Below are 14,375 nucleotides of genomic sequence, written 5' to 3' on the forward strand. Positions count from 1 at the left end.
ATACAGTTCTTGTTCACAAGCATCTCATGATCCTTGAGGTAGTATCCTGGAGTCAGGAAGATCTAAATTCAAAACTGACTTCAGGAACTTACTAGCTGTATGACCCTGGACAAGCTTATTCCACTGTAAAATGGGTATAATAATAATAATATCATCTACTTTATCCCAGTGCCTGGCTCAAAGTAAAGAGTTAATAAAATGCATATCCCCTTCCCTTGTAAGCTACATGGACATAGCTGAATTGTATGGCTTCTTCTTGAAATATTCAGTATTTCTAAGCTGTTACCATTTCATTACCACAAATAAATAAATAGATAGATAGATAGATAGATAGATAGATAAATGAGTGGGTAAATAAATAAATAAATTAGGCAGCATAATACTTGTCATCACTTATCCAGATTCCACTGATTTTCATTATATATGATTTTCCTGAACATAGTCATCTAAACAAAGGGCTCTTTTGGGTGCCATGGACCCCTATGGCAGATGTCAAACCTACAACTCTCCTTCTTATAGTCATATAAAAACCCCATAAAACAAATACATAGAAATACTAAGGAAGCTATCAAAATATTTTAAAAACAAGTTCATGGACCCCAGGTAAAGAACCCCTGATTTCCATACAATCTTTAACCTCAATATAATTTTTGATTGTTTCCTCCCCCACATGTCCATCCAGTTGCTAGAGTTTTGAGTTCTTCCTTGACACTCCCTCTCACATTCATTCCCCTCATTTTCTCACCTTTTTTTTTTAGGTTTTTTGCAAGGAAAATGGGGCTAAGTGGCTTGCCAAAGGCCACACAGCTACATAATTATTAAGTATCTGAGACCGGATTTGAACCCAGATACTCCTGACTCCAGGGCCAGTGCTCTATCCACTGCGCCACCTAGCTGCCCCATTTTCTCACCTCTGACATTCAATGGACCCATAATTTCATCAGTGGGGGGATTGAAACTCCTTCATTCTCTCTCACTGTGTACAATTCATATTCATGTCTTTCCATTCACTGTCCTGAGGAACTACTTTGATTCTTTTGTATCAATGTAGGGGTAGCTAGATGGCACAGCAGATAGAGTATAGGCTCTGAAGTCAGGAGGACCTGAGTTCAAATCCAGTTTCAGACATTTACTATGTGACTTTGGGCTAGTGACTTAACTCTGATTGTCTCACATTCAGGGCTATCTCCAGTTGACCACTGGACCCAGATAGTTCTGAGGAGAAAGTGAGACTTGGTGACTTAGCACAGCACTCCCTCATTCAAATTCAATTCACATGCTTGTCATAACATCACCTCCTCTATGTCATGGCCTTCTTAACAAAGAACAAAACATCACTTGAATGCCCTCTCCCAATTTTTTGCATGTTGAAATCCCTCCCTTACTTCAAAGAAATGCCCTCCATGCAGACTTCCCTGACACTCTACTCACTAAGCTAAAAGTGATCTCTTCTACTTCAAACATCTAATGGCACTTTGCATGGATCCCTCTTTTGTACTTAACACATTCCCTCCTAAATTCAAGTTATTTGGGCACATAACACTGCAAATTTCTTGAAATATAGTGTATACTACAATCTGTGTACCCCCTTTTCACCTAACATACTATCTTATACATCAATGCTAAATAAATGTTAAAGTGAACTGAAATGAAATGAATCAAGATTTTTTTAATTGACAAAACTGTAAATATTAGGACCTCTGCATTATTCTTCGAGTTCTTTCCTAATTTGTTCTTTCACAAGTCTTATTCTAATGCTTCATCACTGAGTGGAGAAGAACCTAGGTTCTTGAAGATTATGTTAATAGAGGATAAGCCTCAGCAGGTTTGAATATACTGGATTGGTTTTAAGTACAATCTCAACAACAGTCTGTTTTCTGAGGTATTCTAGCTAGGTATGGAAGGGATAATCACCAAATTTCACTATTTTCATCTATAATTTCCATTTCTCTATCATAGCCTTCAAACCTCCATCTGCATGACCTAGAGAACTGTTTTCAAGTCAAAAACCTTCAATATCTCCCCATTTTCTATTTCTTTGTCAAGCAGAAACATGATACCTAAGAACAAAACTGGTTTAGTCTATAAAGGCATTTGTAAAATCTCAAAAAAATTCCCTAATAGATAAATATTCAAAGAAAATAAGTTTTCAAAAGATTTGTAAAGTATAAACCATCATATGAAAAAAATGTTATAAATCAATAATAGTAAGAAACATGTTCTTCATGCAGATTGTCAAAGAAGAAGTAAGAAGGGCACTCATGCCTTAATGTCATGAGAAGATGTACACAAAGCTAGTAGAGCTATGGAATGATCTGATTATTCTGGATTTCAATTTGTAATTTTACAAGAAAAGTGACTAAAGGGTCTATATCCTTTAACCCAGTGATTTCACTAATGAAAACACACTAAAAAAAACTAGAAACAGAAAAAATGTTTCAATATTCTATATATTCTGTATTCCTTGTGATAGCAAATAATTGGAATCAATTGGGGAATGGATGGTTTTAAATGTACATGATTGAAATTAAATATTATTGGACAATCAGAAATTATAATTATGAGTAATTCCTAGAAATATGTAAAGGTTTATATGAACTGATGCTATGAAATAAGCAGTACCAAGAAAATATTATATACAATAACTCTACCAATGTTAATGAAAGGATCATCAGAACATAGTGGAACTCTGATTATTGGGGACTTGAGGGGGAAATGAAGATCTTGAAATAAAATAATATAACAAATCTCTTTCCTCATGGCAGAGACTACTAAGAAAGAATATTGTATATACTATCAGTCAATGTGTCTATATAAAATGTTTTTGCTTGCTTTTCATTGTCACAAGGTAGGATTCAATCTTAATATAGGGTAAGAAATGGCCTCAATATAAACAGCTGAAATCAATTAAAAAGGAGCGATAAAATAAAAACTTCCAGGGGACAGTGTTATCACCTCATAAAACAGAAAAATAGGGAAGGGTAAAAACAGCTTAAAGAAAAATTCAATTGGGGGCAGCTAGGTGGCACAATGGATAGAGCACCGGCCCTGGAGTCAGGAGTACCTGAGTTCAAATCCGGTCTCAGACACTTAATAATCACCTAGCTGTGTGGCCTTGGGCAAGCCACTTAACCCCATTACCTTGCAAAAAAAAAAAAAATTCAATTATACAAATCCATTTTTCAGATATCTGAGGATGAAATTAGAAAGGACAAAAAAAAAGAAAGATGGAAAAGATTTGCAAATGAACTCATTTTCAATAAACTCTCTAAAATATCAAAGCAGTGTAGCCATTTAACTTTTAACATCATAGTACCAAAAAGTGCTTATAAAGGGGACAAAAATGGCATTAAAAGAACAAAGATAGGGGTGGCTAGGTGGCACAGTGGATAAAGCACCGGCCCTGGAGTCAGGAATACCTGGGTTCAAATTCTGTCTCACTTAATAATTACCTAGCTGTGTGGCCTTGGGGTAAGCCACTTAACCTCATTTGCCTTGCAAAAATCTAAAAAAAAAAAAAAAAAAGAACAAAGATGGGAAAAGCTTAAGTCAAATATACCCAAAGAAGACCTATGTTGGAAGTTTCTAATAGAGTAGAAAATGCCAAAAGAGTGGAAAATTCTCAGATTTTATGACTATCAAAGTCATAAATGTGACAAGAGATATTAGTTATTAACCTATAATTCCTTCCCATATATACTACATTTTATGAGACTATATATGCATGGGGGACATTCTTTATAAGGAAATTAAAAGGGAAAAGGTAACTTTTATAAGCAATATTCCACAGTAAACCACTTTACTGACTAAAAGATGTAGAGATTAAAGACCTATGTGTTATTTATTTTTTCAATCTTAAAAAACTTTTAGCCATCTTAAAGGTTCTCTTCTTATAAAGTATCTCCTATGCATAATTAAAATGATGTAATATTCCTTGAAAGAACAACAGAGGAAATAAGTTTTACATAACTCTGATCATTAATGCTAGGTGGGCTACAAAACTGAAAAAGATTTATCTGTCAAAAGAAGATCCATTTCAGAATTCAAGTTGAAAAGGCCTTTCTTAAGACCTTCCAGATGCTTCTAGGTGTATATGACCTTGTTCTAGTTATAGCAAGCACTGAAAAATCACAAAGCCTCTTTAAATAGATTTATAACCACTCAAAAAAGTTTGATCTAACTACTCTCACAGGAAAAAAGATGATTAAAAATGCCTACTGGAGCAGCTAGGTGACACAGCAGATAGAGCACTAGCCCTGGAGTTAGAAGAATTTGAATTCAAATCCAACCTCAGACATTTAATAATTACCTAGCTGTGTGACTTTGGGCAAGTCACTTAACCCCATAGTCTTGCCAAAAAAAAAATAATAAAAGTCATTGTCACTCTATCAGTGGAGAGGTACATGGTGGGTATGAGTTGAATACACAAAACAAAAAGGAAATTTCATGATTTTCTCAAGTGTTAGCACTAGCTCCTCAACTATCCTTGTATTATTATGGTCCAAATGAGATAACATGTGTAAAGCATTTTATAAACCTTAAAGTGCTATATATAAATTCTAGCTACCACCATTATTACTAATATCTACATATACCTTATACCTCCCAGAAGAAAGTAAACTTATTGGAAGTTTAATTGAGGAAATGTTTCACTTCTGTATTATGACACCCCAAAACAAGCAAAATGCCTCAGATGGGGTGGCTAGGTGTCACAGTGGATAGAGCACAGACCCTGAAGTCAGGAGGTCCTGAGTTCAAATCCAGTCTCAGACACTTAATAATTACCTAGCCATGTAGCCTTGGGCAAGCCACTTAACCCCATTACCTTGCAAAAACCTAAAAAAAAAAAAAAAAAAAAAAAAAAAAGGCCTCAGACCAAGTAAACACTTAATAAATGTTTGCTGAATTAATGAAAATACAACCCAGAAGAATCACTGGATTCCTTGTAATTAAATAAAGGTTGATCCAGATACTGTGGAACACTCAGAAACATCCATGAACTTTCATCTATTCCAAGATTTCTTGCCTGCCCTTTTTAGTATTTCGGACTCTTTTGCAGTTTGCTGAAGTCTATGGATCTCTTCTCAGAATAATGATTTTAAATGTGTAAAATAAACTACATGGGATTGCAAAGGAAACTATATTAAAATGCACTTATAAAAAATAGTGTTAAAATAAGCACATTAACTTCAAGTTAAGTACCCATGACATAACCTGTAAATTCTAGATTTTCAAACCCTGAAAAACTGGATGCAAAACAGTACAGTCTTAGGTCCATCAATACAAAGCCCCATGGGGAAGGAGTAGATATCAGGTAACTCCTCTTCATTATGTTACTAATAGTCCCAGTTGGAACGTAAGGAAACCAAGTACTAAAACACATTTGGAAAACATGCTTCTTGCCTCCCCACAGATGATGCTCCTCATCAAAGACATTTGTAGAATACAATTTGATTCACAAACATTAGTTAATAAGAATAGCTAGCATTTACACAGTGCTCTAAGATTTGCCACAAGCTTTGACTTGCCTGGAATCACAGAACCTGTGTCTGAGGCAGGATTCAAACTGGGTCTTCCTCATTCCCAGGGCAGCACTTTGTCCACTGGACCTTCCAGTGCCTTCATTTATGCTGTTTCCAGTGCCCCTAATATAGTTATTTTTAACTATATTTCTTTAAAATCACATATTTTAGAAATTTGTTCAAATATGACAGAGAGGGGAAGCTAGGGGACGCGGCAGATAGAGCACTGGCCCTGGAGTCAGGAGGTTCAAATCCTACCTCAGACACCTAATAATTACCTAATTGTGTGACCTTGGGCAACTCACTTATCCCTCATTGCTTTGCAAAAAAAAAAAAATACTTTCTGCAGTCAGGGAGTTCTGTAATGGGTGTCCTGCAAGACTTACCCTGACTGAAGCCGACTTGATCAGACTCCATCAGGTCATAGAGCTGGATCATCAGCTGTGGAGAGGCCTCCAGGTATATTTCAAACAGTCTGAGCATACTCAAGTCAGCCACTTCATTTATCACTGTTTGATGTGGATCAGCTAGTTCCTCTTTACTGGGAGTGGTAACCATGGGGTCTTGGGTCAAGGAAGGCCCACCAGAGAGGTCATCTGAGTTGCTGCACTGGAAAGCCAAACAGAATCCCTTTCTCAAAGCAAACCAATACCTATAAATACACAAATATTATTATAATAATTATTATTATTATATCATTATCAATAACTGACATATGAAGTATTTGTCTTAACATTCATGACAATGGTGAAAAATATAATATGGGTTAAGAGTATACTTATTCAGCAAACTTTGGTAACATACTGTTTCATATTTTTTGTTTTAGGACTATGACAACAGAAAAGATAAAATTATATAACTGCAAACTTGGAAGAGCTCATCTAGTACAAATACTAATAAATATGAATACTATCTAAAACATCCCTGACCAATGTTCTTATGGTTTTCTAGGGGTAGGAAACCTCTCTCCCTCCCAAGGTAGCACGTTTCATTTTTAGACAGCTCTAAATTCCAATTCTCTATATCAAGGTCTGGTTTGAGGTCACCCTACCTGCATTTCTCTTAGTTCTCCTTCCTCTTCTTCATGGCAACATTTAAAACAACTTAACAAAATATTGATAAAATTCACAAAGAAAAAACTGACATGGCTTTCAAGAATTACAAAGAAAGATATCCAGTAATTAAGGGTTAGCATCACCAGACATAAAATTTACTAATGTCATATAAAAACCAGTATATAATAAGGAAATAACAGAAAAAAAAATATCAAAAGAGTACTGGAGATAGACTACAATAAATAAAAAAATTAGTGTTTGATAAAGTCACACTTAAAAAATATCACAAATGGGGCAGCTAGGTGGTGCAGTGGATAGAGCACCGGCCCTGAAGTCAGGAATACCTGAGTTCAAATCCGGCCTCAGACACATAATAATTACCTAGCTGTGTGGCCTTTGGCAAGCCACTTAACCTCATTGCCTTACAAAAAAAAAGATACCTAACCTATTATGTAAAGGGGGGTTATTATAATACCATAAGATATACAGCTTGTTTCTTGACTGTTATAAGTAACTCCTTACTGTACCTAAAATGGCATCAAAAGAAATAAACTCCAAGTATGTTTTTCCCAATGATCCAATTTAGTAAAAAGGCCCCAATTAACACCATAACAAGTTCATTTTCACTATACACAAATTTAGAGAACTATAAAGAACTGTGAATACCGTTATTCAGTGTCTCAGACCACCAAGAAACTGTAGACTCTACCTTTGTTTCTCTTAATAGTGGTTGGTTTCTTTGACCAGAAAAGTTTGCCAGCTTTTTAACACCGGCTAGATTTTAGCCTGATAGAAAACTTGAGAGAAAGTAACTATATTCAAGAGTCTGTGAGAAATGAGAAAAAAAGCCAGATATAACCTAACATCCACATTATTCAGAGTTAAGAGGAAGGAAAGGTAGGATTTCCTGGACAAAAATCCTAAAGAAGAAATAAGCAATAAGCTTAAAGATGGGGAATTCTCAAGAATTAAATTCTGAAAGCACACAAACACACACACACACACACACACACACACACACACACACACACACACACTCTCTCGAGATAAGGGTGATCTGAAGAGAATTATATGAATGCACAGATAATTCATTAAACCACCTTAGTTTTTTTAAACCTATACACAGAAGGTAAAAGCAAACACAAGTAAAGAAGGATGGGTATAAAAAGCATAGCCGAAGAAAGCTAAGAACAACAAAAAAGGATGCTTTTTAGTTACATTAGGAAAAAAAGGAAAAAAATCAAAGGGATAGACTGTGTGCTCATAGCATTAGATAATAACATGACAACAGAGAGAAAAAGACCTGTTTATCTCTTATTTTTGTTTTTTTTCTGCCAAAAAGAATGACCTTTGGCCTGCAAAGAACAAACATTACTATAACTCATGGGGATAATATGATAAGTATGGAGTAGGAAAGCACCTCGCAGGCCTAGTTGAATTCAAATCACTAGAACTCTAGAGGTGTGAATGCTGAACCTCCACCTGTGCCCTTTAAAAGACAATGGAGAATGTTTAAGTTATCAAAGGACAGATATCCTAATTTTTTAAAAAGAAAAGAGAATAGATTCTGAAAATAATGACAGTAAATTTGATCTAAAATTCCAAAAAATTTCCAAAAAGCATTATTAGGATTATTGAACATTTAGAAAAGAGAAAAGGTTATCAAAAAAGAGGCAATAACTTCTACCTTTCAAGGTGATGTGAAAGGTAATAAAGAAGCCCAACTCTCTCACCAAAACCTCAACAAATACCTGAAAAGGAGCTGAGAATGGTAAGTCAAAAATAAATTCAAAAAAATACAGAAGTGAGCATTATAGAACTGCACAAAGAGATGCTCAGAAAAGGATGGAGGCTAGCATAAGAGGAGCACCAGAAAAACAAATACCAACTCAGGTAAACTGAGAAGCAGTGGAGGCAGGGAATGAAGATTATACCAGAAAAACCAATCTGGCAACTAGTTGAAAGTCAGAGGAAATGAGAAAGGGAAGGAAACTAGAGCAAATATTTCAAAATAAACCTGCCACTAGTCGGCACCCTGAACAGGAATATTTTAAGAGAATGCTCTGACCTGTGAAAACAAGAAGCAGGGGACATCAGGCCCTCATACCTGTACAGAAGGTATACTGAGCCCAGCCCTACCCTCATTATTTATGTGTGTGTGTGTATATGTATGTATGTGTACGTATGTGTGTATATATATATATATATATATATTATATATATAATATATATATATGTATATATCCCACTTGGGGCTTATTGGGGCCACAGCAGAGAGACAAGAATCAACTCCCAACTAAGAATCATACAAAGAAGAGGAGAAAAACAACCAAGATCCAAACCCATAGAGGACCACCAGGAGAATGAGATTGAAGCCAAGGGAAAATTCCAATCCAAGAACTGAAGCTGAAAATGGTAATAAAATAGAAAACCACAAACCCAAGAAAAAAATATTATGGACTAAGAGAAGCCCTAGAGGTAAAAAAAAAATCAAAATAAAAGATTAATATAACAACTCCAAGAAAAGCCCTAGAGAGATAATATGGTTTCTCCACAAGTACTACAAGAGTGGGTAGAAGAAATGAAGCAAGAAAAAAATGAAATTATAAGGTTTGGGAGAAAAAAATTAAAAAGAAAATAAACAGCTTAAAAGAAATGGTAGAAAAATCTACCTAAGTAGTGGAACCCCTGAAAAATAAAGTGGCACATTATTTGACTCAATTTCTTGTTAAGTACATTTAAATCAATGCCTCCACTTCCCTTCCTCTTATTCTCTTCTTAATACTCTATAATCTGGCTTATCTCACCATTAAACTAAAATTGCTCTCTCCAAATTACAAGGAATCTCTTAATTGTCAAATCCAATGGCTTTTTTTTTAATCAATCTTCATCCTCCCTGACTTCTCTAAAGCCCAATTATCTCCTTAATACTCTTCTCTCCAGATTTTTGGAACATCACTTTCTCCTGGTTCTCCTATCACCTATCAAAACACTCTTTCTCAGTCTCTTTTGCTGTATCTTTATTCATGTCACTCCCATTAACCAGAGTTGTCACACAAGGCTCTGTCCTGGCCCAACTTCTCTTCTCCTTCTAGATTCTTTCAATTGTTGATCTCATTAATTCTTGTTAATTCAATTATCACTTCCATGGGGACAGTTAAGTGGCACAGTGGCTAGAGCACCAGCCCTGGAATCAGGAGGACTTGAGTTCAAAATCTAGCCTCAGACACTAATAATAACCTGTGTGACTTTGGACAAGTTACTTAACCCCATTGCCTTGCAAAAACCATTAAAAAAAATTACTTCTACACTAAATGATTTTCAAATCTACCTATCTAGTCTAACCTAGTCTAATCTGGCCTACTGAACTCCAATCATTAGATATCTCAAATCAGATGATATCTTAAATTCAACATGTCCAAAACTTAACTCATTATCTTTTCCCCAAAACCCTCCCCTCTTCCAAACTCTTCTATCATCCTCCTAGTACAGACTCACAACTTAAATGCCATATTTGACTCCTCACTCTCTCTTACCCCTACCATACTTCTATATATCCAATCTGTTGCCAAGACCTGTCATTTCTACCTTTAAAATATCTCTTCTATATTCTTCTCCCTCTTTCCTCTGATTTTTCTACCATCCTGGACACTACCCCATCATCCCCTCATATCTAGATTATTGTTATAGCCTTTTGCTTGGTCTCCCTGCAATAGTTCCTCCCCAGTTTAGTCTGTTTTCAATTCAGCCATCAAAGTTAACTTTTTTTGAATGTTATTTTCCTTTATTTTTTCAATTCCATGCAAAGATAATTTTCAACATTCATCAGTTTCTAAATTTTTGAGTTCCACATTTTTTACCTCCTTCTCTTCCCTCCCCTTTCTCCCTGACTGTATGTAATCGGATATAGATTAAACAATCACAATCATGTTAATGTATTTCCACATCAGTCTTGTTGTGAAAGAAATCAAAACTAAAGGGGAAAAATAATGAGAAAAAGAAAAAAAAAACAAATTTTAAAAAGTAAAAATAGTATAAATAGTATCCTTTGATATACACTCAGATTTTATAGTTTTTCCTCTGGATTCAGATAGTATTTTCCATCACAAGTCTTGTAGAATTGTCCTTGGTCACCGAATTGCTGAGAGGAGCTGAGTCCATCATAACTGATCATCTCACATCCCCTACTCAATAAAACGCCAGTAGCTACAAATTACTTTCAAGATCAAATATAAAATCTGCTACTATTTAAAACTCTTTATAATCTGTCTTCTCCCCACTTTATACTCTACCACAATACTTTTCAATCCAGCATCACTGACCTCCTTGTTGCTCCATGTTCAAGACATTATCTTAGAACTAGAAACATTTTTACTGGCTGTCTCCCATGCCTAGGAGGCTCTCTCCCCTCATCTCCACCTCCTAGCCTCCTTCAAAACTTGGCTAAACCCCCACCTTAGATAGAAAGCCTTCCCCAGTCTCTTAATGCTAGTTCCTTTCCTCTACTGATTGTATTTCCAATTTGTGCTGGCAATAGTTTGTCTGTACATAGTTTTGAATGTGGTCTCCCTTGTTAAGAGTCCAAACTCCTTGAAAGCAGTGACTGTCTTCTCTATCACTATGCTTGGCACAGTGCCCAGCAATATAGAGTAGGCCTTTAACAAATGTTCACTGACTGGCTGACTGGTGGGACTGTAAATTGATCCAAAGCTGTGGAAAGAAATTTGGAACTATGCCCAAGTCACTAAACTGGGGGTGCTTTTTGACACAAGAATAGCACTAATAGGACTATACCCCAAAAAGATCAAGGAAAGAAGAAAAAGATCTACATGTACAAAAGTATTTCTAGATGTACTTTTTGTTTTAATAAAGAACTGGTAATTGGTGCCAGCCAGGGAATGACTGAACAAGGGAATATTTATGTCCCATAAAATGTGATGAAAGGGACAGATTCCAAGAAACCTGGAAAGACTTGCCTAAATGAGTGGAATGAGCAGAACCAGGAGAAATATTTATATAGTAGATTTACACAATAGATTACAACATCATAAAGGAAAACCACTTTGAAAGTCTTAAGAATTCTGATCAAAGCAAGGATCAATTACAACTCCAGAGAAGACTGATGATGCAGCATGTCTCCCACCTCAGGTAAATTGGAGTTGGTCAATAGGTAAGGAATTAGACATATCTTCTTACATATTACCTACCGAACACAAGTTTTGCTCCACTAATTTTTTTTACTTATTTTTCCATATTCAATTGATGCAAGGGAAGGGATTTTATTGAGGGAGTAGAAAGGAAAGTTATGGGATAAGGCAGTAAGGATGATAAAAAAAAATAAGAAAAAATGGGATTGGCAAAAACATTTAAAAACATAGAAAAAAAGCAGTTCATAAGGAGACAGACAAGTAGGGTATATAATAGTGTACTGTCATATTAAAAACAAGCTATAATAAATTTAGTATCATATATGGCCTATTTTTATATTTGTAAATTTTTCAATTTGTTGTTGATTTTCTACTTCCTAGTAGTTTTTTTTCCTTGGGAGGAAGTAAGATTTCATGGAGAATAGGTTATGACAAGCCATCAGGAATTGTAGTAAACCAACAAATCAGTGCAATGTCCAAGCAAAAACTTTGGCATTAACAAAATGTTTGATAAAGCATTTGAGTAAATTGGAAAAATGTGGGCTAGGCAAGAGGAGGACATGGATTTAGGTTTGGTTGAAAAGTTAGATTACAATGATTATTAATGAGTCAGTGGAGTGAGGACTTCAGCAGCCTGTGCTCAACTCTGGACTGACTAACAATCATGCCTGGGAGAAAGGAATGGATGGCAAGCTTATCTTATATGCATATGACGTGTGTTAGGGGTGATCCAGGTCATTAATCTATTAAGACAGTCTGAACACTGGAACAAGTTTAATGTTTGAATAAAATGAGTGAGGCACTTGTAATTCATTCAATTGTTAACCAAAAAAAAGTTAGTCATACTTTCAAAAGCTATTTATTTAACAAGGCCAATCTTAATACTTATCTTGGTTGGAGGGATGATTCTCCATTCATTCATCTCCTTATGGTTTGCAGAGGAGAGTGTGGTGAATCTTATAGTCTTTAAATATATCTGCTAAGTATAAAAGGTCCCAACTACAAGTTGAGGGAGATCCAGCTTGACCCTTAGTCCCCTGGGTCAATTAAGTTCTCTGAAAGTTGCCTTTCAGAGAAAAATTAGCCTAAAATACATGGGCACCATGCCATGAAACTGGAAAGGACAATCTGTAAAAAATTATTAAACACCTACTCTGTGCCGGATACAGTGTTAAGTGTCAAAAGGCAAAAGGTCCACCCTCAAGAAGCTTACAATTCTACAATCTGCAAACAAATATGAACAAAGCAGGCTATGCACAGGATAAATAGAAAATAATTAATAAACAGAAGGAAGACACTAAAATTAATAAGGATACCAACACACTGGATTAAAAACTAAGGGAAGGATATAAAATGATTTGGACATGCTAGAATCTAATAAAGTGAAATTCACTAGGAAATAATGTAAAGTCTTGAGTGGAAGAAATCCAGAGAAACATGCACTGGTGGAAATTTGCCTGAAAAAGCCCTGGGAACTTTAGTAAACTGCTCTATATGAACCATGAGTGAGATAGGGCAATCAAAAATGCTAATGTAATCTCGTGATTTGTGTTTGTCCTTCATTCTCTAAGAAGACCATGACATCAGGGAGGTGATGCCATGACAAGCACATGAACTGGAACTGAGTGAGGAGGGCTGTGCTAAGTCACCAGCCTCACTTTCTCCTCCAAAGTCATTCAGGTTCAGTGGCCAGATAGGAATTGGGAAGACTGGAGATGATCCTGGATGTGAGGCAATCAGGGTTGCCAAGGTCAAGGGTCTGAGTCCAGATTTGAACTCCCCCTGAATCTAAGGCCAAGGGATCTATCCACTGGATCACTTAGCTTTCCAATGTAATCTCATACTCCAACAAGAAATGCACAGAACCCAAGAACAAAAGGAGTATAGTCCATCAACTATACTATATTCAACTATGTCTAGTCAGATTACATTTAAATATGTTCAGTTCTGGATGTCACAGTTTAAGAAGGCTACTAATAAAGCAGGTGGTCATACAAAGGAGAGTAACCATGATAGTGATGAACTTGAATCCAAACTAAAGGAGAATCAGTAGAAGAAAGTGGGAATACTAGAGAACAAAAGAATAGGAGGGCATGACAGCTATGGCAAAAGTATTCAACTTATTCTGTTTGACCCTGGAAAATAAGAAGGAAATAAGGAAGCAAGCATTAATTAGGCCCCTACTGTATGCGAAGTCCTAGACTAAGAGCTTTTCAAGTAATGAATGCAAACTGGAAAAAGAGAAACTTGGTTGGGGCAGGAAAAACTTCTGAACAATTAGAACTGCTAATAGAGCCATGAGATTGTGATGAACAAGAAATAAGTATCAGAATCACATCCCCTTCTACTTGGAGCAACAGAGAGTCGAGATTGTATTTGTGGGGAAAGTGACCAAGAAAAGAGAGAAGACAGTCTGGCTGGACTGTAGAGGGCAGGAAAGGAAAATGGACATGACGACACTGGAAGACTAGGCTGAGTGAAAGTCTTTAAAAGCTGAATTAAGGAATCAATATCATATGCTTAATAAAACGGGGAGTCACTGGAAGTCAATAGGGGAGTGACCTGATTATATCTGCTCTTAAAGAAAATCATTTTGGCAGTTACGGTCACTCCTGCGTTCCTCCTCATGTTCCAGTCTGGACTATTAGAAC

At 35.9% G+C, this 14,375-nt stretch overlaps 1 protein-coding gene across 7 annotated transcripts in view; it reads right to left on the bottom strand.

The window, feature by feature from the left end:
- XKR9 (XK related 9) overlaps positions 1-14,375 on the bottom strand; it is a 115,969-nt gene that overhangs the window by 93,919 nt on the left and 7,675 nt on the right. For all 7 annotated transcript variants that reach the window (XR_012472442.1, XM_074206817.1, XM_074206816.1 and 4 more), the window contains one exon: positions 5,909-6,174. Coding sequence is in view for 6 of the 7 variants with exons in the window: in XM_074206817.1 (XP_074062918.1) it covers positions 5,909-6,174 (266 nt within the window). In the remaining variant the exon portion in view is untranslated. The remainder of the gene's footprint in view (positions 1-5,908; positions 6,175-14,375) is intronic.

This window comes from Macrotis lagotis, chromosome X (genome assembly GCF_037893015.1).
Source record: "Macrotis lagotis isolate mMagLag1 chromosome X, bilby.v1.9.chrom.fasta, whole genome shotgun sequence".
Lineage (NCBI taxonomy): Eukaryota > Metazoa > Chordata > Mammalia > Peramelemorphia > Peramelidae > Macrotis > Macrotis lagotis.